The sequence below is a fragment of the Sturnira hondurensis genome, unplaced genomic scaffold (genome assembly GCF_014824575.4).
Source record: "Sturnira hondurensis isolate 20B ecotype Veracruz unplaced genomic scaffold, ASM1482457v3 Scaffold0003166, whole genome shotgun sequence".
Classification (NCBI taxonomy): Eukaryota; Metazoa; Chordata; class Mammalia; order Chiroptera; family Phyllostomidae; genus Sturnira; species Sturnira hondurensis.
Window position 1 is genome coordinate 1217466 of NW_028075797.1, and position 27467 is coordinate 1244932.

The 27467-nt window shown below is 45.4% G+C and overlaps 1 protein-coding gene across 2 annotated transcripts in view; it reads left to right on the plus strand.

Moving 5' to 3' along the window:
- CALN1 (calneuron 1) overlaps positions 1-26576 on the plus strand; it is a 434944-nt gene extending 408368 nt beyond the window's left edge. For both annotated transcript variants that reach the window (XM_037041731.1, XM_037041730.1), the window contains exons 5-6: positions 8993-9149; positions 23249-26576. In XM_037041731.1, the coding sequence (XP_036897626.1) occupies positions 8993-9149; positions 23249-23376 (285 nt within the window). In that variant the 3' untranslated portion in view covers positions 23377-26576. The remainder of the gene's footprint in view (positions 1-8992; positions 9150-23248) is intronic.
- Positions 26577-27467: the final 891 nt, after the last annotated feature.

Sequence of the window (27467 nt, forward strand, 5' to 3'; positions counted from 1 at the left end):
CAAGAAGAAAAAAGAAATAATCTTCAAAGTAAAACTGAGGCCACCATCCAACCTCTCTGCCCCTCCCACATTGAACAGCGGAAGGAACCAGAGACGCTCCGACGGGGTTGAGAGGAAATTCGTGCTCTTAGAGAGCTGCGTGCGCGGCAAACTGAGCGCCCGCCCTGGGAGAGGGGAGGAAAGGATGGTCAGATTATGAGAACTCAGACGATGTAATGTTCACATATGCGTCATTAGTAAACTATTGTGAAAAGTTCTTCAGCAGGTTTTTGGATGAAATTCAGGAACTGGGTTAGGATGGTTATAGAAGAATGGAAGTAAGCATTGAAGTCAATTAAGTATAATGAAGTAGCAGTAGCTGTTATATGTTTTGTTACAGAATTAAAAGCAATTAAATGCAGAATCCAAATACCATTCTAGAAAAAAGATGCCAATGGTAGAAAATATGTCACAAAGAATCTCAAATTGAGCTCACTGAGACCGCAGTGTGTCTGGGAAGGGGCAGAAAAGCAAGATACAGGCATTTTCTTATCACACACAAGGAAAGGTGAGAAAATGCAATTAAATTTCTTGAGCTTGATAATATAAGAAACTATGGCTTAAGTAATGCATTTGATAAATGGAAAGATATCCATCAGTATAATCAAAACTAGGACGACAGTGAGTTTTATTTTGTTTTTAAACAAGGAAGGATGAAGACTAGAAAGCAGATGAAATAACAGAAGTACAGCCTAACATGTTTATAACAATATATGAAAATGTAATTAGATTCCACCACTGGAAGGCCAAAAATCCCCAATTAGATTTTTTTCAATCTAATTTCATTCTCTTTATAAGAGACATACCTTTTTAAAGAGATGTGTTTAATGTAACACAGACCGTTTAAAAGCCCAAGGGGAGACCAACAGCAGAAATTTCACACAGGAAGAAAATAAGCATAGTCATCATGATGTAAAAAAGAGTATTTTTCCAAACAGAAGCCCCTAACTATTTTTAAAGACCGATTCTGTATACTGATAAAAAGGCACACTATGGTTCTGCACTCGATGCCAGTGTGGGAGTTTCTGCCCAGCACCACCAAGCAATTCTCCAACATCAGCTGGGTGTCCCCACACTTCTGCTCAGTTCTGACACTGACAACTCTGAAAGCATCAGATTCCAGAGGCTCTCGGTTTCACAAGACTTCCCTTCAGCTCAGTTGCCAGTCGCAGGTCCGGGTTGTTACCTGTGCTTCTGAATGACGGGCTCTACAAGCATTTCTCGTTTGTTGTGCTTTGTTTATTGTGTTCTGCAGATACTGCATTTTTTTACAAATTGGGAGTTTGTGGCCACTCTGTACTGAGCAAGCCTATCGGCACCATTCCAATAGCATTTGGTCACATTGTGACTCTGTGTCACGTGCTGGTAATTCTTACAATACTTAAAGCTTTTGTTCCTTATTTTTATTACAGTTGTCATGGATGTCGTGAACTGCGATTATGTGATGGCAAACTTGACTGATAAATATAGTGTGTGTTCTGACTGCGGCACCAGTGGGCCCTTCTGCCATCTCTCTCCCTCTCCTGGGCCCTCTCTATTCCCTGAGACACAACAATATTTAAATTAGGCCAGTTAATAACCCTAAAATGGCTTTTAAATGCTCAAGTGAAAGGAAGAGTTGCATGCCTCTCACTTTAAATCAAAAGCTGGAAATGCCCTGGTCATTGTGGCTCAGTTAGTTGGAGCATTGTCCCATAAACAGAAAGGTTGTGTGTTCAATTCCCGGTCAGGGCACATGCCTAGGTTGCAGGTTCAGTCCCCAGTCTGGGTGCAGATGAGAGGCAACCAGTCTATGTTTCTCTCTCACATCCATGTTTCTCTCTCTCCGCACCTTTCCTCTCTCTCTAAAATCATTAAACATATCCTTGGGTGAGAATTTTTTTTAAAAGCTAGACATGATGAAACGGCGAGGAAGGCATGTTGAAATCTGAGACAGGCCAAAAGCTGGGGCTCCGCGGCAGACAGCCAAGTGGCGAGTGCAAAAGACACGTTCTTGGGGGAAGTGAAAAGCACTGCTCTGGTTAACACACGTGTGATGAGACAGCGAGACAGGCTGATTGCTAATAGAGAGGAAGTTTTCGCGGTTTGGCTAGAAGATCAAACTAACCACAGCATTCTCTTAAGCCAAAGCCTAATCAGAGCAGGGTCCTAACTCTCTTCAGTTCTGTGAAGGCCGAGAGAGGCGAGGAAGCTGCAGAAGAGAAGTTTAAAGCTAGCAGGGGCTGGTTCGTGAGGCTTCAGGCTCAGATGATGGTTAGCATTTTTTAGCAATAAACTGTTTTTAATTAAGCTAACTACATTGGGTTTTTTTAAATATAATGTTATTGCAGACTTAATAGAGTATACAGTATAGCATGCACATAACTTTAATATGCACTGAGGAAACAAAAACATTTGTGAGACTTGCTTTTTTGTGCGATATTTGCTCTATTTGTGGTGGTCTAGAACAGAACCTGCAATATTTCTGAGGTCTGCCTATAAATCAGAAGCTCCCATCGGCCCCTCCTTGGGTTGGATTAATTTGCTCGAGCAACCCACAGAACTCAGGAAACCAGTTTACTCACTGTGCTACTGGTTTATTACAAAAAATATTAAAGGATACAAATCAACATCTGGATGAAGCAATAGGTAGGGGAGATCCCACACAAAGGAGCTCATGTCCCTGCGGAGTTTAGGGCCTGGCATGGTGGCACATGGAAGTGTTCTGGTTCACCAACCTGGAAGCTCTTTGAACCTGGCCTTTGTAGGTTTTTATGGAGATTTCGTTCCACAGGCACGATGGATTAAACCATCTGCCATTGGTGACTGAAGTCAGTCTCCAGCCCCCTCCTCTCCCAGGAGGTCAGGGGATGGGACTGAAAGTTCAACCCTCTGCTCAGCATCCTCATCTTGAGGGCTTTCCAAAAGCCACCTATTAACATAAATAGGCGAGTTGGGATTGAAAGAGGCTTGTTATGAATAACAACACACTCGTGTAGGGCTCTGAAGCGATTTTAGGAGCTGAGGACAAGAAACCAAATATTATAACAGAACGTTCCCATTGCACTTACCACTTAGAAAATTCCAAGGGTTTTTGGCAGCTGTGAGCCAAGAACCATAAGCAGAAAATCTAAGTACATATTTATTATAAATCACAGTACCATGTACACTCTGCCCGTCCTGTAGTGGAGGCTGCCCACCTGTTTATCTTGAGGTCCTTCCAGCGCATTTCCTGGGCATTTTCACGTTTCCTAATATTGCCGTCCTTTCTGATGACTTTCATTGTCCTCTGTGTACAGATGACTTCCAAATCTGAGCCATTAGCCTGTATCTGTATATCTTGTTGCCTTCTGGGCCTTTCTACTGGGCTGCCCCTCTGGCACCTCCAGTATATACATCGAAAATTTAACTCATTGCCTTTCTCTCTAAGCTTATTTTTTCCACTGTTACCATTCAGCTAAACCTAAAGCCCAGGTATCACCCCAACTGGCTCATTCTCCTTCACACAATTCCACACACAATGACTCAGCAAGTCTTGTCAACCTCTTCCCTACAGGCACTTGAATTCTCTCTTGTCCCTATATTCCATTGTGGTTTCTAAACCCGGTATTCCCATAGCCTGTCTGGTTGTCCTGCCCTTTGTACCGGCAAAGGGGAACTTTTCTCACCCTCAGACCTAATGAAGTAATTTCTGTGCTGGAAATCAGTCAGGGGTATTTCATTTTACCCAAAAGATAAAACTAAGCTTTATTCCTCAAAAATTAAACACAGAATTACCTATATGATTCAGCCATTCTATTTCTGGGTATAGATACACACACACACACACACACACACACACGCACAAACCCTGAAAGCAGGGACATGAGCAGGTATTTTTTCATCTGTGCTCATAACAACATTGTTTACCATAGCTACAAGGTGGACGCAGCCCAAGTGTCCACAGTTGGGTGAATAGATGAACAGTGTAGCACAGACGTACCAGGGACCAGTGTTCAGCCTTAAGAAGGAATAGCGTTCTGCAGCATGCTGCATGTGCTGTACCCCAGAGGAGCCTTGAAGACACTATGCTAAGTGAATCAGCCGGTCACAAAAAGACAAATACTGTATGAGTTCATCTACCTCAGGTACCTAGAGCAGTCAAATTCAGGTTTGACTTTCTATAGAAAATAGAATGGTGGTTGCCTAGGGTTCGGGGGAGCGGGGAATGGGGAAATAGTATTCAATGGGTACCAAGTTTCAGTTGGGGAAAATGCAAACAATTCTGGAGATGGTGGTGGTGATGTCCGCACAACACTGTGAATGGACCCGATGCCGCTGAACTGCATACTTAACAATGAATATAATGGTAAGCTTTATGTTATGTGCAGTTACCATGCTAAAAATGTAAAAACAGACAGAAAGCAAAAAAACAACAACAACCATTCTTCACCATGGCATACAGGCTTGTATTGATTAGCACCCTACACACGGCTACACACAGCTGTGACCAACACTCCTAACACCTCCTACTGTGCCCAGTCCTCAGGACTTGGTGTGTGACCATTCACACCCGGGGCTTTGGCATGGCATTTCCTCTCCTGACAGTCCTTTTCACCTCTTTTCCCCACCCTCTCCTTCATCTCCACCCCACTCACCTGGCAAAGTCATTTGCTCTTTTTTTTAAATTACTGATTGATTTTAGAGAGAGGGAGAGAGAAAGAGAGAAAAATAGAAACATCAGTTTGTTGTTCCATTTATTCATGCATTCATTGGTTGATTCTTGAATGTGCCCTGACCAGAGTTCAAGCCCACAACTTTGGTGTATTGGGACCACACTCGAACCAACTGAGCTACCTGGCTGGGGCTCTTCTTTCTTTAAGCCTTAGGTTGCATGCCTGTATTCCAGAAAGCCTTCTAGGACCCGCCCCTTCTTCTCCAGGAGTTTCCCCACCACCTGGTGCTTCACTTGCCGCAGTGTGCATCAAACCGAATGAAAACCGCTCACCTGCTTGTCTTTTGCGACCAGGGCCTCTGTCCTGGGGTCTGGCCCACCTCCCTGCCTCCGTCTCAGTACGTCGCATGAGGTCACCAAACACTGTTTGTCACAGTAGGGACTCAGTCTTTTGGCACCAAAGAGTAGCCATTTAAATTTATCTCTAAAGTTACTTTTTTATTAAAACATTTTAAAATATTTATTAAAACACCAGAGCTGTGATTTTTAAAAATATTTTTAAAATATTAGGACTCATTAAAAAATATTAGGACTATAAGAAAACTGTATGGAGATGCAACTCCCTTCGTAGGCTTCAATATCTTACGCCATAGTCTTTGACAAATGAATGCATCCAAAAAAATAAGGTTATAGAAGATACAGATTATAATTATAAGGTTATATAGCAGAATTAATGAAGATAAGTATATTTGTGTAATTGGCCCTACAAAGGTCCAACCATAATGGAAAACTCCATTGGTTCCTAAAAATAAGAGATGTATGGCCTGCATTCTTTAAAATGGTTTCACTAAAAACAGAATAAAACAATAAAAATAAAGCCTAGGAAAAAGAAAAACAAGCAGGATTTATAAATAAGAAATGGGATATAAGAAGTATTAAGAGAAAATTTAAATTTCCACACTAGTGTGCATAGTTACATGCTAATAATAATGAAAAACTTTCGACTGATTTTCTGAAAAAAATACAAAATTCCAAAATTGACTCAAGAAAAACTGAAAAGCTAAATGGACTGGTAATAATGGAAGAAATCATTTGTTGGCATTATATCCATGTTTTATAGTGATTTCTTTTAAATGTTTAAAAGGCAAATCTACGCTGAAATGGAATTATACTCAACTAATTTTATTTAAATATTAGTTTCCTAAAACATGACCCAGACAGCCAAGTAGAAGGCATATGAGGAATTTCTGGAATTTGCACTTGTCCTGCCTTTCTCATCATAGCCCCTGGCCAATCCTTTCTCCCCACTTTCTGAATTTAGCAAACTCTCAGCTACTTAGAGTTTCCCCAGGCACTCCAGTCCTTCCATGGTGCGTGCTTGCTCATTTTCGCAGTCTCTTTGATCTCGTCACTCTTCTTCCCTGACCACGGCAGGGGTGCCTGTGTTCTCACCTGTGAGGTGCACTGCCCTCACTGTGCACCCAGCCGACAACCAACCCCAGTTTCCCCTGTTAAGTCTCAGGCACAATTCTGAATGTGTGTCAAATTTTACTTTTATATTCAGTAAACTGGGATACCGAAACAAATCTACTTTACACACTCCCCTTCGGTTGCTTTTAACCCTAGAAATAGCTTTGAACTCGAGTCATTTGGATGTCCAGCAAGCTTCAGTAACCCAATTAAATTTTTTAGAAAAGGGGGTATGCTTAAAGGAATCACTTTACAAATAAAGCAGGGGAAAATGTCTAAACCTTTCTTTTATCATGATCCAGCCTAACTTAAAATATTGATTTCTGTATTCATTCTTGGCTAAGTTATACTGCAGAAATCACCAAGTCTTAGTGGTGAAAAACAAGGGTTTATTTCTCACTCAACTTTACACGCCTTTCACGTAAATGGGTTACCTCCACACTGTGTTCATTCCAGGACCCAGAAGAAGCCCCTATTGGGCGTACATGATTCTGTGGCAGAAAAGAGTGAGGAGGTGGTGGGGGTGGGTGGGGGGGGAGAGAAATGGCAGAATACACAATGGCTTTTGAGACTTTCCTCCCTTTATTAGCCAAAGCCTAAGGTCAGTGGGCAGGGAGATACAATTCTCTCACGGCCGGGGGGCGGGGGGACAAATAATTGGAAATAATATAACTTATTACAGACCACACTCTTGCCCATGGGTATTTATTTCTTTCCCTCCAGCCACAAAATATACTCATCCCCTCCCCAAAGGAAACACCCTGAAAGTCCCATCCAATGACAATGTAAGACTTGAGATCTAGAATCTCACGAGATACAGTAAATCTGGGAGTGGCTTCTCATGGAGACATTTTAAAAATCGAAAGATACATAGGAGTCTAAGACTCAGCAATTCTGAAATTCTGTTGGACAGACTTTGGGATGAAGGATATTTTTTAATTAAGCCCTAGTTCTACATCCTGGAAATTGCTCTGGATTTCATGACATAATTTGAAGCATAATTCCCCACTTCACCATTTGGGGGATCCAGCCTTTTCCACTCCCATATACCCATCTAATGAATGCGTTGGAAAATATGTCCCTCTTGGGCTCTGTGTGGCTTCTCCTCATAATGGCATAAGTCTGTGGAAAGATAGGAGCCCAAAGATCATAGAGTCAATGAGTAGTTTAATCCCAGGCTGCCGGCTCTTGGCCAGTACAGCTCTCTCAAAAGCTGAGTCATCTTTTTACCTGTTTGATTCCAGTTGGTTTGTGCTAACAGCCATGTTCACAATTATATTTGAGACGAACTTCTTTCTGAACTTAATAGCCAGCTTCCTGAGAGAGTCACCTAACACATTCAGAGATTGTAAGAAAGGACACTTTGACTTTTTTGAAGATTTTATTTATTTATTTTTAGAGAGAGGAGAAGGGAGGGAGGAAGAGAGGGAGAGAAACATCGATCAGTTGCCTCTTATATGACCCCAATCAGGGAGTGAACCCACAACCCAGGCATGTTCCCCAACAGGGAATTGAACCCATGGACCTTGCACTTTGAGGGATGATGCCCAACCAATTGATCCACGATGGTCAAGGCTGAATTGTTTTAACAGGCTTGTAATTGTTAGAGTATTTCTCATTTTTATCTCTTCCTAGTTGGAGATGAGAAACACCCACTTTCTTTCCTGCAAGTCCAGGACTTTCCAAGTTGTCTCCATTTCTGGCTTGCGAACCAATCAGTTCTTTTCTGAGCTCATCTCTTTCCTGCAGCGCCCTGTTGGACACAACCACCTACGGCTAGCGCTGCGGTTCCCCAAACTTTCCCTCCAAAGCCACAGAGTCATTCAATGCACATCTGCCCTGCAAGTTATCACAAGCAACAATTTTACTAAATGTTTTGCTACTGCATGCAAAGGGTTATTATCTTTCTAACGTCCAAGAGCAGTTTTCTTGTTTCACACTGCCTGGCCCTGGAAGCCATACATCATATTTTAGAATTTCTATAATGGTAGCCTGTCATTTCTGTGTACTAATTTCTGTATTGTTGACTTATAGCACATTACACTATGGTAGTGAAGAAGTCCAAAGTCTCCATGGCTAATAACAAAAAGGGCATTTCTTACATGGTTTTCCTTTTATGGGATAGCTGAAGGAATGTCCCACTTTATCCTCATTCTGGGACCCGGACCGGAGGAGCAGCCCTACATAGGGCACGGTGTTCTCGTGGCAGATGAAAAAGCATGAACGATAGAGCCACACAACGGCTCTTAAGGCTTTCAACTGGAGGTATGACCTCTCCTCACGTGTCACGGGCTAAGTGACGCGACTGAGCCTGGTAGAAATAAACGCAGAGGGAAAACACAATGCTGTCACCGGGAGGGGAAAATGTACCTGGGACGCTTCTCCCCGTCTTTGCTGCTTCTCCTCAGAAACACGGCCACGAGCTTCCATTTTCTTGTGTTAGAATGAGATACTTACTTAAACCAAGATAGGAATTGGGGACTTCTGAAGAGATCATAAAATGTTTAGACACATATGCATTGTCTGAAGTGCGACACTACTCCCAAGTATACAAGGGGTGACAGCAGATGGCTGGATGAGTAGGGAACCAAGTTGGCAGGTGGCATTTTCCCCCCAAGAGTCTCAGTGGAGGGGGATATGCTGCATGCACTGTATTCCCAATAAGTTATTGCAAGTTCACAAGCACGCTTGGAGCTGAACATGACAGAAAACTGCTCATCTGATGTTCTGAAAAGCTGGGACAGGTTTTCATAAAGGAGCATGAAGGTTTCAAGGCTTGCAGATAATACCCCAAGCAGAGTTCTCACCCCCGTTTGCCCAAGACCCTCTCCCTTCTTTTTATCTCCACAGTTCGACATGCAAAGGATAACTCTGGAAGAGTTGAAGCACATCCTCTATCACGCCTTCCGGGACCACTTAACCATGAAGGACATTGAGAACATCATCATCAACGAGGAGGAGAGCCTGAATGATACCTCGGGGAACTGCCAGACAGAGTTCGAAGGCGGTAGGTACCCCCACTTCAGCTTTCTTCCTGGTGTGGGACAGGCCGACACCTTCACATCCTCTGTATGAAAAAGGTATTTACAATGGACTTGTAGTGAAGCCAAGAATCCAAGACTGAGGTTAAAAGTTCCTTTTTGCAAAGACGCAATTGATTTCTCTCTCTCTCTCTCTCTTTTTTTTTCATATTTTCCCCAAACTCTGTATTTTTGCAAAACCTCCATTGACCCTGTCCTTCCTCCAGGGACTCTGAGGTCCATGACTAGAAGTATGGCTTTGTGGTGTTTGCCTTTACTTAGTGGAGGCTGCATGGGGTGGTGGAAAGAGTCTGTTTAGACTGTCAGTAAACCCAGATCAGATCCAGTGGCTGATGGTGTGACTTGGGTAAGAGGTGTACCTTCGCTGAGTGTGTTTCCTCATGTGTGCACATCAAGATAATTATACCTGCCCTGGCTGGTGTAGCTCGGTGGACTGAGTGTAGGCTGTGAACCAAAGGGTTGCTGGTTCGATCCCCAGTCAGGGCACATGCCTGGGTTATGGGCTCGGTCCCCAGTGGGGGCTATGTGAGAGGCAACCACACATTGATGTTTCTCTCCCTCTCTTTCTCCCTCCCTTCCCCTCTCTCTAAAAATAAATAAATAAAATCTTAAAAAAACATAATTATACCTGCTTAATGGGGTCTTTAGGAATGGATTACTATTCTATGCTCCCTGAATGCACTGGCCAAAAGGAGCCCTATTCATGCAAAGACTCCCATGAACTTGATAACATGGTTACAGAAGAAATACGGTTCTCGTGGGGCCAAAAAAAGAGACCCCTGAGAGGCCTTTTTTCCTTGGGCTCATAAGAGAAAACCAGAAAAAACAAAAAAAGAATCTATGTTACCCCCTAATCAATAGAGAGTTCCAGGGAAACTAAATGACCTAACCCCTCTTTCCAATGTTGAAAAATCAGAGCTGCGTTTAACAGCCCTGATGTGTAGAATTTTCAAACTTACATTAAAGTAGCACAGCAGCAGACTACCAAGCAGTATTTAACCTATTCAGTGCTGAGGTTTCTTAAAGAGATCAAACTATTTTTTTTTCTATTATTTTTTTCCTGAACATGATCAGAAGTGAATACATACAGGTGGTAAGGTGTATACGGGGCCTGGGGCAAATAACGCCCCTTTTTTATTATACAGTCTTTTATTACAAAAGCATAAGCATGTAATTCTGTAATATAACATTGTCACTGTCAAACACAGCATATGACATTTTAGATGAAATGTTCCAATTGAAGCTATAAATTACGACACCCATATTACCACCCTACGAACCACACTCGCACGGGTGTTTCTTCTGCTGGACCCTGTATATCATTCAAGATTCACCAGTTAATACATACAGACGGCAAGCTGCCACACAGGCCCCAGAATGACCTTTGTCTCCTTGTCTGGGCACTGCCACATCAGAGCGAGCCGGGCCAAGGCAGGCAGGCTCCTTGGGGCTGAGCTAGTCCAGGCGGCCAGAGCGATTCCTTCAGGTCTGGGCTCCCACGGGCCCTGTCTGGGCTGCCCTGCTGTGTCAGTGTGCAGCATTAAAGGGCATGACAAGAGCTAACAGGGGACGGCTTATATTCCAAGGTGACAAACTAAGTTAATTCAACCCAAGGAAAGAGGAAGTAGTAGGGACTGGGATCAACTTGAAAACAATGCCCCATTGTAAAGGCGTTCACATTTAAACTTTTCACAAGTGTGATGTACAGCCAACGGAAACAGCTGTGGTCCAGAAGCCGCCTTGGCCTCTTTTCTTGCAACCTGGGCCATGGCACCTATGACCGGGTTTGGAATTGGAGCCGCACAGACCACGGGGCAGCATGGTCCCAGCCACACCATTTCTGGCCGCACGGGCAAGGGGACTGGGAGGATGAATAGAGATGAGCGGGCAGGGATTGGACTAAAACTCGGGGAAACAGTGGGCCTGGACTCCCATGCCATCGCTTTCCTGGCTGACAGACCATGTGCTTCAACCGTGGAAGCATCTGGGGCTCCAGCCCCCCACCGTCAGCAACTGCTCCCAGGACAGGAGGAAGGAGCGTGTCTGGGCACCTCGTTTTCCACAGAGCCTTTGTTTGTGGATCACACTGTTTTGTTCAGAGAAATGTCACAAGTCTTAGTAATTCGAGAAAGGTCATCCTGCACTGGGAAGTAATCTGAATGTTAAGCCATGTCTTTTTATTACTCAAAAGCTCATATATTAATGAAATAAATGACTGACAAAAAAGACACCCAAATAGAAGTCTTACTGGGTCTGCTTTGATGATTCATACATATAACATTGGCAGCAGCTATTATTTGGGGTTGGTAAATGGTAAATGCCAGGCACTGTGCTAAATGCTTTAAAATTCATGGTCTTTTTAAATAAAAGATATATTATTTTTGTAATTAGCACACTGCTTTTTGAAGTGATCTCTGGGACCCTGATTACATCATTGCTTTTGCATATTTTCATGCCAGAGAGTTGGGTTTTTGTTTTTTTGTGTGTGTTTTTTTTTTTTTTAACATTTTATCAGCACTATTTGGCCTTAAGGGCAAGTCCATTGGTTTGTGTTTCAGTTTAAGATTTTTCCAGTCTCGTGTGTGGTTGAAGCTGCAGGTATATATATTTAATGCCCATCTCTCCATGTTCAGGAAAAGGCCTCCCTGGTTGCATTGTAGGCAAAGATGTCTAGGAAGAGATGATGCACAGGGACTGAGTTGATGCCTGGTGCCCTAGGACTGAACATGTCCATTTAAGACCCTGTGGCTGACCTTGGCCTCTTCCTGTCCCTCCTTTTTGCACATTTGCCGTCCACAAACAGGGACCTGTTGGCACTTTGAACCTCTCCCTGCTCCTATCTGTATCCAATCTGATGGTGCAGTTGCACGGCTCACGTATCCTAAATCTCCTTGCCTTCCTCCCAGCCCTTGGAGTCCTGCCCTACCCCAAGCTGTCAACTCCTTGCTGTCCTTTCTCATCCTAACTCAGGGAGCCGGTCCAGTCACTTCAGCCATGCCCTTGCCAAGATCTCCAATCCCTCACCCACCTATCAGCTTCCACCCTGCCACGCCTTGGTAAATGCAGCATCTAAATATGAAGGCACGAGGTGGTTTCTCCTTCCAAGTGATGACAATCTTTTCTCCTCAAATCTAATCTTCTGGATAACCCACACTGACCAATGAGAGGGAAGGAAGCAGCAGGCCGTTTCCCCCACACTCCAGAGCCCCAGTCAGGCCCCTCCCCTCTTGCCGCCCCCGCCCACCCCCACCTAGAAAGCCTTTCTCCCGCTCTCTTTGGAGCTTTGCTGCAGCAAGTATGGGGGGTGATGGTTAGCTCACCTATGGAGCCGGTGATCAACACACGTTGGAAATCCTGCCCTATTTGGTGTCAGAGGAAGGAATCAATGCCAAAAAAACACCTAAAGTACTCCTGCACCTTGCCTTAAAAAGGTGAAGGGCACTGGCTGGTGTGGCTCAGTGGATTGAGTGCTGACCTGTGAATCAAAGGGTCATTGGTTTGATTCCCAGTCAGGGCACATGCCTGGGTCACAGGACAGGTTCCCAGCTGGGGATATACAAGAGGCAACCACACATCGATGTTTTGTGCCCTCTCTCCCTCCTTTCCCTTCTCTCTAACAATAAATAAATACGGTAATTTTAAAAAAACGTGAAGGGCATATTTGTCTGTGAACAAGGAAGAAATGGTTCATAAAGCAGACTTTTCTTAAAAAATATTTTATTTATTTATTTATCTCTAGAGGGGAAGGAGAGAGGGAGAGAAACATCAATGTATGGTTGCCTTTCGTGTGTCCCCTGCTGGGAGTTGGCCTGCAAGGAACCAGCCTGCAACCCAGGCATGTGCCCTGACTGGGAATCGAACCGCAATCGTCTGGGTCGCAGGCCCGTGCTCAATCCACTGAGCCACACCAGCCAGGGCATAAAGCAGACTTTTTATGGCACAGTTGGAATTTTTTATTATTATTATCCTCACCTGAGGATGTGTTTACTGATTTTAAACAGAGAGAGAAAGGGAGTGAAAGAGAACTAGAGAGAGAATGTGAGAGAGAAACATCAATCGGTTGCCTCCCATACCCACCCTGACCAGGGATCGAGCCCACAACATTTTGGTACACGGGATGACGCTGCAACCAATTGAACCACCCAGCCAGGGCCAGAGTTGGAATTTAAATAAAGCCCACATCAGATGGCTTTGAGGTCAGCAAAGCTGGAGTCACATTTGAGATTCTGGAGTATGGAAAAGGTGTGAAAATGCCTCTGTGGAAAACCCGTGTGCCATGGAGTCAGTTATACACTCACAGAGGGACCTCCAAATGCCATCAGCATCAATTTATGTCCGTGATTATACTTTTCACTTTTATAAATCTTGTGTCTGATGCTTTTACAAAGGGGGTCAGATTCTGTACATTAAGTCAGGAAACATCGATTATTCCTTCCACATGAATGGAAGAATAAGGAACAGAGGAATAGGCCAGGAGCCCATGGGGTGTAGAGCCATTGATGGGAGAAGTTTGAGGGGTTTTGTCCTCCTTTTAGTTCATTTTGGCTTGATTTTGTTTTCTTTATTTGTTTGATTTTTAGGTCAACATAACTAACAAATACACACACACACAGCCCCTCACACCCCCCCATCTGCCTTACCCTCATGGTAGGTAGGACTCAGTGGTCATTACAAAGCAGCAAATATCCTGCCCTCTCCTAAGAAACAGACAGGAGGAAATGGGGTGAAATTCTAAGCTACTCCCAAGCAAAGCTTTCCTGACTTCTTTTGGAAACTCTGAACATACCATCTACAGAACCCATTTTCCTGGAGCCCCCAAAAGAGTCATCCATAGAAACCTGTATGCCTGGCTGGTGTAACTCAGTAGACTGAGGACAAGCCTGAAAACTAAAAGGTCGCCAGGTCGATTTGCAGTCAGGGCACATGGCTGGGTTGTGGGCCAGGTCCTCAGTAGGGGGCACATGAGAGGCAACCACACATTGATGTTTCTCTCACTCTTTTTTCTTCCTTTCCCCTCTCTCTGAAAATAAATAAATAAAATCTAAAAAAAAAGAGAAAGAAACCTGGAGGGAAAAGGCAGACAACTGTATTTGAACAACAGTAAAATTTTTTAAATGAGAAAAAAAGGAACCTGTATGAAGGCAAGGAAGAGACTAGAAGAGTCTAAGTCAAGGGTTCCGAAGTGGGCCTTTGCTGCACTCATACCTGGCTTCCCTGAGGACGGTCATTCACATCAAGTCGGGCACTCCAGCAGGTGTCACCCACCGTGCTGGGGGCTCTGGGCATGGGGTCACTTCACCCCACTGAATTCAGGGGCTCTCAGCCATCCACAATCAGCAGTCTACACGAGAATAGTCCAATGACAGTATCTGGCTGAACATAAGTCTTTCAGGCAATCCCAATTCCTCACATCTTTTTTGAATCCCCTTATTAAGATAACTTATCCTTAATGTACTTAGGTGTTAGTTAGCAATTATTTGGAAAAATAAATAGGTCCATATCTGCCAAAATAAATTAGATTCAATATTATGTGATACCCAAAATGCCCATTCACCATCCATGCTTCATAAGAGAATCTTGAGATATTTTGCTTCAGTTCAACCACTTGTGATCAGCAGACATTTTGTTTTTGGAGAATATACACTCAGTGACACTGAGAGACAAACTTGTATTTTATTATTTGGTTCAAGTCACTGACATAGGTGAACTGAGTTGGCATGTGGTTGAATTATCTATTTGCCCATCACTGAATCCTCACTAAGGGTTCTATGACAAATTAAACCATATACTGAATCCGGTATTGCTTGCTTCCACTGTTTATGGCTTATCTGTATGAGGAGGAGGATGGAAGAAAGCTGTTGAGCATGCGTGCCAAGGGCTGGTCATTTGTTAACACATTCCACTGACTGATTAGCATAGTCTGAGAGATACATTCTGTGGCCCCTGTGGTACAGATGAAGAAACAGAGGCTCAGCAAAGTGAAGTAATTTTTCCAAGGTCAAGTAGCAAGTCAGGATTTGAACCCAGGTCTATCTAACAAAGTTCTGCCCTGGCCTCTTCATTTGTCAAAGTCATTTCCTCAGGTCTAGGCATTACAGAGGCTCCTTACAGAATGAAGCTTCATCTTCCTTTCTTATTTTCCATTTCCTTGCCAATGAAATCATATTATATTTGGAAGTTGAGTAGAAGAAGCAGGAGATCTGAGTATGAGCCCTTTCAAGACATCTGCCCCAAGTATTGTCCCTCAGTGGAACACCAGCTGTCATATTTTCCTAGACATTGTGACAACATGCACAGGAGAGGGGAGTACAGACCATCCCTTGGGGATAAGTAGTTTCTGTGGAAGACACAGCAGAGATGCTCTGCACCATTCAGGGCCTCTGTATGAGGACAAGAGGAATGATGGCAAGGGAGGTGATGCAGGCCAGGCAGCCCTAGTGGGTCCTTGTGTAGATGTGTGGGTTCTGTTCCCTGTCCTGTGTAGACCAGCTGAGTGACGGTGAGTAACCTATTTTAAAACTCTCTGAGCCTTATTTTCCTCATCTGTACAATGCAAAAATTGGACAACAACAGTTATATCTAGATTCAAAAATTTCTAGGCTCAGCAGAAGGTCAGAAAGAGGTTGTGGTCAAATCCAAGGTCTCCAGCTCAGCCATCTGGCTGAAGTTGCAACATTGCTGTCTGGATATCAAATGCACACCTGGATGGGGAGACCTGGCTCATCACCTGGTCATGCACATCGAGCATTTCATGCCCATCCAAATGAAAAGGGCATGATATGTCATCTACACCATCTGCTCCCAGCTCTCCTTGTGCTATGACTTTCCTGAAATAAAACCTTTTCTCCTTGGGCTGATGAAGGAGGGGGAGGTGTGGTTGAGGTCCATGGCAGGCAGTGAGACAGGAAGCGGTCCTCAAAGAAACATGGGGCCTCCGACCAGAGAGGATTTTTTTCTACTTGGGGACCCTTCACAGCAAAGATATAGGAAAGTTTTCTGGAGCCATGAGTGAAGAATGATGAGATTCTAAGACATAAGACAGAGACCTAGAGAGCTGTTTTAGCCAAATCTGCATGGTCAGGAATTCTAGCTCTGTAGTCTGCACAGGGTTGGCTCAAAATCACGCCTCAGCCCCTCTTAGATCACTTGGGGTAACAAAGTAAATATTAAAAGCCTAACTTTCTTCATCTGCATAATGGGAATCATGTAATGACCTATTGTTGTTAGGGGCGTTAAGTGAGGTAACGCATGCGAATAGTTAGCACAAAGCTTAACACATTAATAAGCACTCAAAACAAACAAATTAAAAAAAAAACTGGCCAGGCACTAGTCCCAGTTCTTGTCTGATTGTTATTTTTTCACCTGGAGACATCATGGAGCAGGTCCTGCTCGAACTCCTTCTCTTTGAACCCAGGTCTACCTAACAAAGGACGGGGTAGCGAACAAACTTACAGGGTTTGAATCATCCTCTTGATACATTCACTCCTAAAGTCAAGTCCTTTCCTGCACTGGAGTTACCGAGAGTGTTGGTCAACACTCTTTGGGTTTTGAGTCACAGAAACTCAACCCAGACTCCCTTAAACTAAAAAGCACTGACTTAAATAATAGAAGTTAAAGGGATGAACTTCAGCGTAACTGGACCCAAAATTCTGAAGCAACATTCTCTGCCCACTATTACCTTGCACGCTCTCTCTCTCTTTCTTTCTTACTCTCCTTCTCTCCTTCTTTCCTCTCTCTGGGCTTCTTTCTTGGCAAGGCTCTATCTCCCTAAGGTGATAGCATTTTCTCTCTCTCAAGGTTCATCTCTATTCCAAGAAGGGGCTCCGATCAAACCTGCTTGGCCCATGTGCCTACTGTTGAAACAAACCAAGAACTTGGGGTACCTGGCCAGTCTGGTTTGTTACATTGGGAAAGGTGAGGCCCTAGACTGAGAGCCCTCTAGGTGGAGAGGTAGAGATCCCCAAACAAAAAATGAGTTTTGCTGCCTTGGTTGGGTGGCTTAGTTGGTCGTCCTGTACGCCCAAAGGTTGCAGATTGGATCCCCATTCAGGAGGTCTACTAGAAGCAACTGATCAGGGTTTTTCTCTCACATCGAAGTTTCTTTGTCTCTCTCTCTCTCTATTCCCCCCTCTCTCTCTAGAAATCAAAAAATATATCCTTGGGTGAGGATTTAAAAAAAGGATAAATTTTGTTAGAAGGGGAAGAACTTCTGGAAAGGCCACAACACCTGACCACTACACCAAGGGTCCACAGTAGGACCCACAAAGCCAGACACTAGAAACCCAATATGATTTTGTAATGGGGAATGGACAAGCTCCTATCCCCTGATAGAGTTGGACCCCCTTCCTCTTAACAAAAGCATCATAAAACACACATGGACCTCACTCCTAGTCCCTCAAACGCTTCATTCTCCACCTCCACCTTCATGTCTTACTTGGGTGCCTGGACATTTCTGATATCACTGATTTATAGAAAAATTTCCCTCAAGAGCTCTTCATTAGTTCCACTTAGGGCCATGGAAATATCTAGTTTCATAGAATCGGAAAGTGTTAGACCTGGAAGGATCACAGGACAATAATAGCTCCCAGACCTGGTAGCTCTGGCTCATTGTGAGAATCACCTGAGCCGGGTTCTGTATTGTTTTAACCTTCCTGAGCTCCAAATTCCCTGCCAGAAATATCACTTACGTAGGTCTGTGTTGGGACCACTAATCAAAGTTGTATTGACTCTGATTTGCTTCATTTGGGAGTCAGTGCCTCTGAAGACACACAGCTCTGTTTCCAAACACCCACACTGAAGCCAGAGGGATTAAAAGCCCATTATATCCAGGGTCACCCAGTGGGTCATTGGCAAAACCCATGTCAAGTCCTGTCTCCAGGAGAAAATCCAAGAGCCCTTGGACGGGGGGAAGGCGCAGTCTGTCCTGGAGCTCAGACACCCGAGCCCTGCCACGGCAGCCAGGAGTCTGTCGGTGTTTGGGGCTGGCTAACAAGCTTTCAAGAAAACAAGAAACCCCACTTCTCTGTTCTCCTGTGTCAAGCTCCCCCAACTCACATTTCATCCCCTTGTACCGTACTTTCTGGGCTCCTTCTGTATCAACTTACTACACGAGACAGAGAGCGCAAGACCTTCTGGGAAAGTAGACATAGAAAAGATCGCCAGCAGCATTGCCATTTTTAGTGTTCCAAAGTTCCAGAAGGGAGCTTTCCGCAGAAAGTTAAACATAGAGTTACCAAGAAGCCCAGCAATTTGAAACACAGATTATTATATCCAAGAGAACTGAAAATATGTCCACAAAAACACTTGTATACAAATGTTCAGAGTTGCATTATTCATAAGAGTCAAAAATAGAAACCACCCAAATATCCATCAACTGGTGAATGGATAAACAAATGTGGTACATCCGTTCAGTGGAAGATCATTCAGCCACAAAAAGGAATGGGCACTGATGTGTGCCACATGATGGGTGAACCTGGGAAACATTATGCTCACTGAAAGAAGCCCGACACAAAAGGCTACATATTATATGGTTCCATTTATATGCAATGCCAAGAATAGGCATATCTACAGAGGCAAAAAGAGACTGGTGATTGCCAGTGGCCAGGGAGAAGGGGGGATGAGGGGTGATTTCTAACGCCTATGGGGTTTCTTTTTAGGATGACAAAAATGTTGTGGAATTTAGGAGTGGTGATGGTTTCACAACCTTGTGAATGTTCTAAATGCCACTGAATGGTACACTCAAAAAGGGCAAATTTTATGGTATGTGAATTCTATCTCAATTCAAAAATAGACAAATATCAACAGGTAGACCAATTTAGAAATGAAAAGATTTGGCCCTTTGGGAGGAGGATGTTTAGAAGAAGCCTGCTTGGGTTGGGCCGTGAAGCAATGAGACAGAAGGTCAGGGCCACCCCCAGCAGAGGGAACAGTGCAACAGTGCTGCCGAGTCTTGTGGAAAAGTCAGCCGCAAGACCTGCTTGGCTGAGACAGGCTGCAGGGGAGGTGCAGTGGTCTAGGGGCAGAGCGGGAAAAGGGACCGGAGGTGATCTGTGGTCCTACCCACTGAGTTTAGGAGCTGGAGAGAATGGAGCGCACTTCTCCCAGCAAGGCAGAGGGGTGAGGAGGAAGCTTTGCAAGAAAGTGGCAGGGAGTGCGGATGCATACTAAGCACTGCTTCAGGAAGGTGAGTGTAGCTGCAGTTCATATGAATTAATAAAGGAAGGGACCAAAGTGAAGGTTTGGCGTTGTCTGCCGTGTCCTCAGTGCTGTGCTGGAGGCTGCAGGGAGCAAGGGGAAAAGAAGCAGCCCTTTCCTCCCGCCCTCCAGGCATACAAGAAGGAAATTTTGCATTTTCTCTAATAATTCAGGGTTGGACATAGTCTTTGCTTTTTTTTTTAAGATTTTGTTTATTTTTATTTATTTTTAGAGGGGAAGGGAAGGAGAGAAGGACAGAAATATCAATGTATGGTTGCCTCTCATGAATCCCCTGGATGGGAACTGGCCTGCAACCCAGGCATGTGCCCCGACTGGGAATCGAACCACGATCGTGTGGTTCACAGGCCCGCGCTCAATCCACTGCGCTATACCAGCCAGGGCAGTCTTTGCTTTGTTTTTGTCATTATTGTTAGCTCAAAGAATCTTTGAGATAAGAAAAACAGATATCATTAACTCCTTTACAGAGAGAGCAACTGGGGCTCAGGGAACATCAGTCCCTTGCCCACAGCTGCTCCTAAGTGGCAGTTAGGAGAAGAAGCCAGACCTCAACTCAGAGCTCATCTTAGTCTGACCTATTGTCTTATTGAGGAAACAAAGAGTAGACACACCAAGAACAAATGGGTATACAAAAATATAGTGCAATGCAAATATGTGACAGCCAAAGACAGATTTTAAATTATTATCAACAAGCACATTAATTAGTGCCAGATTATACTCTGCCAATCACACCAAGTGTTCAAAGTGCATTTTCTTTGCATCTTTCTATTGCTGAACTCTGTTCCATCAAGCAGATGATTCAGAGGAGAGAGTTTGTGTGGAGATTTTGAACCTGAAAATTAAATTACACTTGGGCTCAAATCCCACCTCCACCATTTGCCAAATGACCTTGGACTCCACTTCTTGGAGCTTCAGGTCCCCCACCTATCAAAAGAGGACTCCACACCCTGCTCACGAAGGACTGCCACACTACAATCCCACAATGCTATATATAAAGCATATAACGGCTATCCAGCTCATGCATAAAAGGGAGTTTTTAAAAGATTTACAAAAGGGAATTCACATTCACTGGGCATAAACAATATTGCACTAGCTTTGGTAGCTTTAAACTCCACAACAAGATAGGTCTTATTACCCCCCATTTTGTAGATGAGGAAATTGAGGCCCAGGGAAATTAGCTTGGCCAAAATCACACAGCTAGGATATGAGGTAATCATAGTTCACATTTGGGTCTGGCTCTGAAGTCCTTATTTTTTCATTCTGCCACAAAACCTATGGTAATGGCAGAGTGGACATAAAATGATTCTCATCAAAGTGCAGAGTCTAAATCATGCATGGATGACTATCCGTTTCAGAGCTATGGAGGAATGAGCTGGAAGCTCCACTCTGTGTACTGGACCTTGGTCTGGGTTCAGATTTGCATGGCCTCACGTACAAACTATTCTGTCTCCTGGCCTCTCCTTCCTCATCTCTCCCCTCCTAACACATAAGGATTTTTACATCAAAGATGCAGCCTCTTTCTTAAGGGATAATCCTGTCACCTGTAACCCTGACAAAGAAGGGCTGCAGCAAAAACTTCCTCCCTCAGTTCAGTCACACAACTGTGCATGTCCTTAAGCCCTGCCAGCCAGCCGTTGGGATGGGAAGGTGGACGACTGCCTTCAAAAGCATTTTTATGCTGAGGAGCTGCTCAGAATAAATTAGCCAGTCCTCGCAAAGTGTTAGATACGCTACTTCCACTTCCACACTTTATTTCTGCTCCAGTCCTTCCCTTCTCAAACGCCACCTCCTTTTCCTTTCCTGAGAGCTGGTGTCTCTTCACATTTGCCCACCCTGGGGGGAGGCACATCTCAGCACAAGAGAATTTTCTTGCCTCTGCTAAGAACCTATAAGATTCTAACACTCAGACATGATCAGCAAATAACGAACTGAACCAAAAATACTTTCAGTCACCTAAGGGAAGCAGAAGCCCAATGGAATTAAAGATAACGACCTAAGACCTGAGAGACCATGGCAGAAATAACCAACAAATTTGGTGAGGGCTCCGCCTGGGCACTGGGTCTCTGGGAAGCGGGGCTTGCTGGAGAATTTTTAGAGGCCCCTTGACAAGCCCCTGTGATCCCTCCTCTCAGGGAAAGTTCTGTTTGCCTTTGGACACATTGCCAGACTCCTACTGCTTCCCTTGTATTTCCAGGATCTGGAGGAGTCACTGGATGTCAAGAGGGAGAGGTACTTGAAACTGAACATTTTTTAAGGCTCTTTAAAGGTGTGTCTAGCAGAAGGACCACCCCTTTTTAACATGGAGTGTAACCCAAAAGTGTTCTTCTGTGCTGGTATTGGGTTTCTTAACAACTGAATGTAAAACAACCATCTTCCCTAATACCCCCCACTCCAGTGTCCCAAACACACACACACACACACACACACACACACACACACATCCCTCCTGTCCCCAGCAACTCAAATGAAGATTCTTCAGCTATACCCAGACATAATGAATCAAAAACTCTGGGGGTGGAGCCCAGCAATTTCCTAATCACCTGGAGAGCTAGCTTCTTAAAATGCATGTTCCTGGCCTCCACCTCCAGAGGTTTGGATTCAGTAATTCTGCAGCGGGGCCTGAGAATCTGCATTATATGAAACTCCCAGACAGTGCTGATGCTGCTGGTCCAGTGAGCAGCTCTGCTACAGGGAGCCTCCCAGCTGCCTCCAGGGCACAGATTTCTTCCAGAAACTAAGTGGTAAACTGTGTGCAAAGGCCACTGCAGGACTGGGACCAGGAGGGGAGGAGTTACAGACAAAAAGGAGAAAGGGAAAGAAATCTGGCCTGGGAAGCAAGGCCTAGGAAAGAGACTTGTTCTTTCCCAGCGTATTTTATCAAAACTTCTTCCTTCTTACTTCCATTTTCTGCTGCATATTTGGAACCCACTAAGCAATGCTTTGTGTTGAGAGCCACTAATGGTGTCTCATGGGCCTTATACAAACAGGGGTGTGAGACCTGACCCAACAAAAGGATGAAGAGTACACAACCCTAGGACCCAAGGTCAGACCCCTGGGGCAGCAGGATCTGAGGACCCCCTGCCTCTGGAAAGTCTGAGGCGGTTTTGTGCCTGCCTGCTTCCCATCGGTCTTGTCCCCAGTGTCTGTGGTCCCCACTTCTCAGACAGCAGCAGGTACCTGGGCCACCTAGTTAAACCTCAATCACTGGCCCCACCCCAGACTCTCTGATTCAGTAGATCTGGGGCGGGCTCCACCTGAAAAATCTGCATTTTTAATAAGCTCTGAGTGATGCAGAAGCTGCTTGCCCAGGGACCCCTCACTAGAATCACTGGTGGGAACATCTGAAATAATGGCAGAGTTGCTTGGAGTCATTGGGACCCACAGCCACCCAAGAACAATTCTGGGAAAGGTAAGTGCTTCCAACCCAGCACTAATAAATAGGTGGGGACCTCCCTCTGACTTCCCAGGCATTTTGCGGAAGCCAACACAGCTGTGCCTGGGCGATGCCCTCTGTGAAACTCACTCTGAAACACGCCATGTTTCCTCACGCAGAAAGCCACTGTAACTATGATGTCTGCAAGTTCATACCTTACTCTGCACATCACATTTGTCATGGTCTTTGTCGTAGAAGCCTCACCATTTCATGCTATTTACAGGAGGAGGTGGTGTCCAATCTCCTCTGAGAGTTGTCCCAGAAATGCTGGTGGACTTGACTAGTCCGCGTCCTATGGACTGGACTCTGGGCTGGTTGAGAAAGAGGTGAAGCCTGCCTCACAAATGTCATTTCTCTCTTCCCTCCCCCTCTGCTCCCCTCCCTCCCTGTCTCCTTGCCCTCTCTACTCCTCCACCCCAGTTCATTCTCAGAAACAGAACAGACAGACCTGCGTCCGGAAGAGCCTCATCTGCGCCTTCGCCATGGCCTTCATCATAAGCGTCATGCTGATCGCGGCCAACCAGATCCTGCGGAGCGGCATGGAGTAGCAGCCTCCAGCCACCACACTGCTGCGGCCCCCGCTCCCTGCGCATGCGCATGCCCTGCGGGCAGACTCTGTTCCTCCTCAAAAGCAGATTTGGACGCAGTGGCACAGTTCAGTGAAGAAGCCCAGGTTGCAGGGCAACAGGTGTTGCAAGGCCACTTCATCTCCTTGGCAGGGACACAAAAGGGCTGTCTCAAATGCTTTAATGGTTTTGTTTCCCAATGCAATAAATAGCCAGGAGTTCCGAATGATTGCTTCAACCACTTGCAGGAACTCTGAAGATAAACTACATTTTCATCGCGGAATTCCAGTGGCCATCCAGGCCGATGGAGTGAGAGAGCAAGAGAAGGGTGTGAACGCGCAGTCACCTCCACACCCCATTCTTTCAACCCATTGGGCAACTGGACACCCCTACGGGTAACCCAAGGGGCTGACTTTGGGGTTGCTGCAGAAAGGGGCTCTCCTTCTGACCCTGGCTTCCTCCCTCCACCTAGCGGAGCCCCGCGGCGAGGCATGAGGGGAAAGCCGCCGGATGGGGTGCAGGACCTGGCAGCCTGCAGCTGCTCCCATGCTTCTGTTCTTACTGCCTTTCTACGGGACTCTCGGCAGAGTTGGGGAGTTCTCGGTTTCCATCTGTACTTGGCTTTCTGTTCCTAGAGCCCATCACGCACCAGCATTTTGGAATCTGCAGAGAGCCTTCCTCCCAGCTTTGCTGCCTGTGCTGCCATTAAAGAAAACAGAAGCATAATCGTGGGCATCTCTGTAATAACACATAGACAGGTAGACAGACGTATCTATTTGGCTTCTTCGTCTGTGACATCATTCTTCCCTGTTCGCTTACTCCTGATATAAGCTTGTCCTCTGACACAGTCCCTACCTCCTTTGGCTAGGAGACGTAGTTTGGGGGACAGGGGACTGAGACGCGTGGTGAGGCGGGGTTGCAGCCCACACCCCAGTCGCCGAACTGATGGAATCACACACATCCCCCTGCCAGAAGACCTCTGTAAGTTAAGGTCCTTGTGCATCTTACCTCCTTCTCATCTTACAGTTTGCTTTGTAAGTTAGTCTTCCCCAGGTAAAAAGTGAAATATAATTCAGAGTGGAAAGATGGAAAGATTAAACTACAACTGTGTTTTACATAATATCTTCAGGCATTCAGATCCTGCAACTGACTCATTTCCATGAGAAGAGACAAAGATGTTAATAAGCTTAGCCAACAGGACAGGTAATTTACTCCTGCTTGTTGGGGAAGGAAACTGAATCCAGTGGTCTGTTTTCAACACCATTTCAAGTCTGTAATATCCTGACTTTTCCTAGACGTCGTATCAGCCGCCACTGTTAATTCAAGCTTGCCTAGTCTGATTAGCCAGTGATATTTCAATGGAATATTTCCCTGTGTACTTTTCCAAGCTCAGGTCCTCATTTCTAGGATGGAATTGTCTTGCTCTTCATTCTTCCCAGTGCATCGAAAGCCACATGCTTTCCCCCTTTCTTCCAGTATTGAGGCTCTAGAATCTTTCCTCTCTCACTGCAGCCAGGTGGGCTTCTTGGTGCGGTGAGTGCCCCTGAACCTCTCCCCAAGCCTCCCCTTCCCCTCTGCTTTCTTCCTGCTGCCTTCTCAGACTTGGAGCATCCAAGGTCTCAGTTTTGGGTCTTCTCTCTGGTCACCTCTGCAAGCACTTCAGGCAGCAACCTGAGGGCAGCTGTAGGAACTTCCCCTCTGTGGGAGACGGAGAATATCCATGAAGAGCACAAGAAAAACTAGGGTTGGAGCCATAGTACAGAGGAAGAAGCAGGTGTAAGCTTTCGAGAGCCCAGGAGTTTGAGAGACTCTGGGCAAGTGCCCGGGGTCTCACACATCCAGTCCAGGAAAGCGCCAGCCTGCCTGTCCCTCTTGCCGGCCCTGCCCTGCCACAGTACACCCCGCATACTGCCTCTTCTCTCTTCCCTGTCCCGACTCAGCATGTACCACCCCCCCCCATCAGAACCCTGAATGAGAACGGGTCCAAACACAGAATTCTAATAAGACGGCTTCATCATTAGCTCCTGCCCAAAGCAGTCGCCCCCTCTCAATTGTACTTGGGTGGAAAGGACCCCCTGAACCACTAGATTACACTAGACTAGGGAGGGGGTGCAGGATCCTAAGTAGACTGACTGGATAGAGATCCTAGGGACAATTCTTAAAGGACTGTGCCCCGTGAGAGGGGTCTGCAATGCTGTGGGTGAGGCTAAAAATGAATGCTTCAAAGGCTGCTTTTCTGCCAGTTCTTCTGCCTTCCCCTGGAGAATGGGGAGCCTGAAGATGTGAGGGTTAGACTTTATTGGAAGACAGACTAGCCACCATGCACAGGGTGGAGAGTGAGAGTAGTTCTGGAGGGGGATCGGCAGCCTGTTCCCCACAAAGTCCTCAGTGTCCTCTCCCCAAAGAGGACCTCTTTCCTCTCCCAGTGACCCAGTGACCGGGAAGTCAGCCATCCTACCCCGAGTGCATCCATTGTGGGGGTTGCTCGGGAGAGAGGACACAAAGGCAAGCACAGAACTCTCTTTGATGGGCTGAAAGTCAACTTTCTCCACGATGACCTCACAGGTACCACCCAAGGCCTGCAGTGTGTGGAGACAACCCAGAGCAGTGGCATTCCTGAGACTTGGGGAGCTGAAAGCTCGTCCTGGTAACTTGCACCCCAGCTGCTTTGTCTAGAGGGTCGTCAGGCAGTCCGAGGTGCTGACTTCCCACAGCCCCGCCCCAAGCCCTGTCCACACCAGTGCTACTCCAGGGTTCCCACCTGTCAGTATCCTCACCAGAGGGGTTGCAAGGCACATAGTGAAGATTCTGGAAGGTCCCGGTCCCCCATGCTTTGTGGCCCCAGTGAGGAGAGGAGAGGAGTAATCCCAACTCTTCCTCTGTGCTCCCAGATAATAGACAAAGGGATCTATTATAGGACAGCTGAGTAACTAGCAAACTGTACTTGGCTCATTCTTTTTGCAAGAATGGGTGTCCCCTGAGACCACATAGTGATGATCAAGGAGGTATTTTGCTTGCGAGACAAGGGATACAGATCCTGATGCCTTTGGGCCCCAAAGAACTGTCACCCATCACTCTAGAAGGAGCCAGAGCCCCCAAACAGGACCCAGCATGGGAATGATTAGCAGTGGCTTCCAGAATGTGTGTGGGTCTCATGTGACCAGTCTGTAAAAAAAAAAAAAGTGTTGCCATGGCAACCCTTGCATTCCACCCTGAGTTTGCCAAGGCACATAAAAATAGGGAACATTTTCTTAAAGAACACTTGGGTTCTGCCTGATTGCAACCTGACTCCCTGCATCCACATCCTGCTGGTGGGAGAAATTACTCTTAAAAAATCTCATGGCTTCTCTGCCTTTTTCTTTTGTGTTTGAACCTACCCTTCCATTTGCTCAGGAGAATAGGAGCTACCTGTGAGCCAGGTGGTATCCTTTCCATGCTCCCTCTCTTCCACCTCCCAGGGCCCAGAGCAAGGACCTCTTCATCTGGGTGAAAAGTCAGAAATGTCATCTGGAAGGCAAAACCTATTTTAAGCCTCAGTCTTCAAAAACATCCATTTGTGGGTTAAGAAACTCTTCCACAGCCAGAAATGCGAAGTGAACCGAGATTGGCAAGTGGTCTTGGGCAAGGCCAGTGGTTTCAGAAGATTCTAGATGTTTTATTTGCAGAGAAGATGTATCCTGTCAGTCTTCATTCTTGATACCTGCTCCTGCCTCAGATTTCACATGACAAACTGTCTACTCTAGCAGTTTTCAGTCTTTTTTGTCTCATGGCACATATAAACTACTTACTAAAGTTCTGCGTCACACACACACACAAAATTATATCTTTGCTGATCAGAGCAAAAAATAGGTATAATATTAATTCATTCACACTAGATGGCTACTCTTGTGTTGGCTGTTTTCATTTTTTTTATATGACAATCTAAGGGAAAAGAGGTCAGTGCCCCTGACTACATAGTCAGGTATGGCATGTTATAAAAATTCTTGTGGCACACCAGTTGGAAATGACTGGTCTACTCTCTTACAGTTAGCCAAAAGAACCTAATGAATTTTGACAATAATGCCCCTCCACCT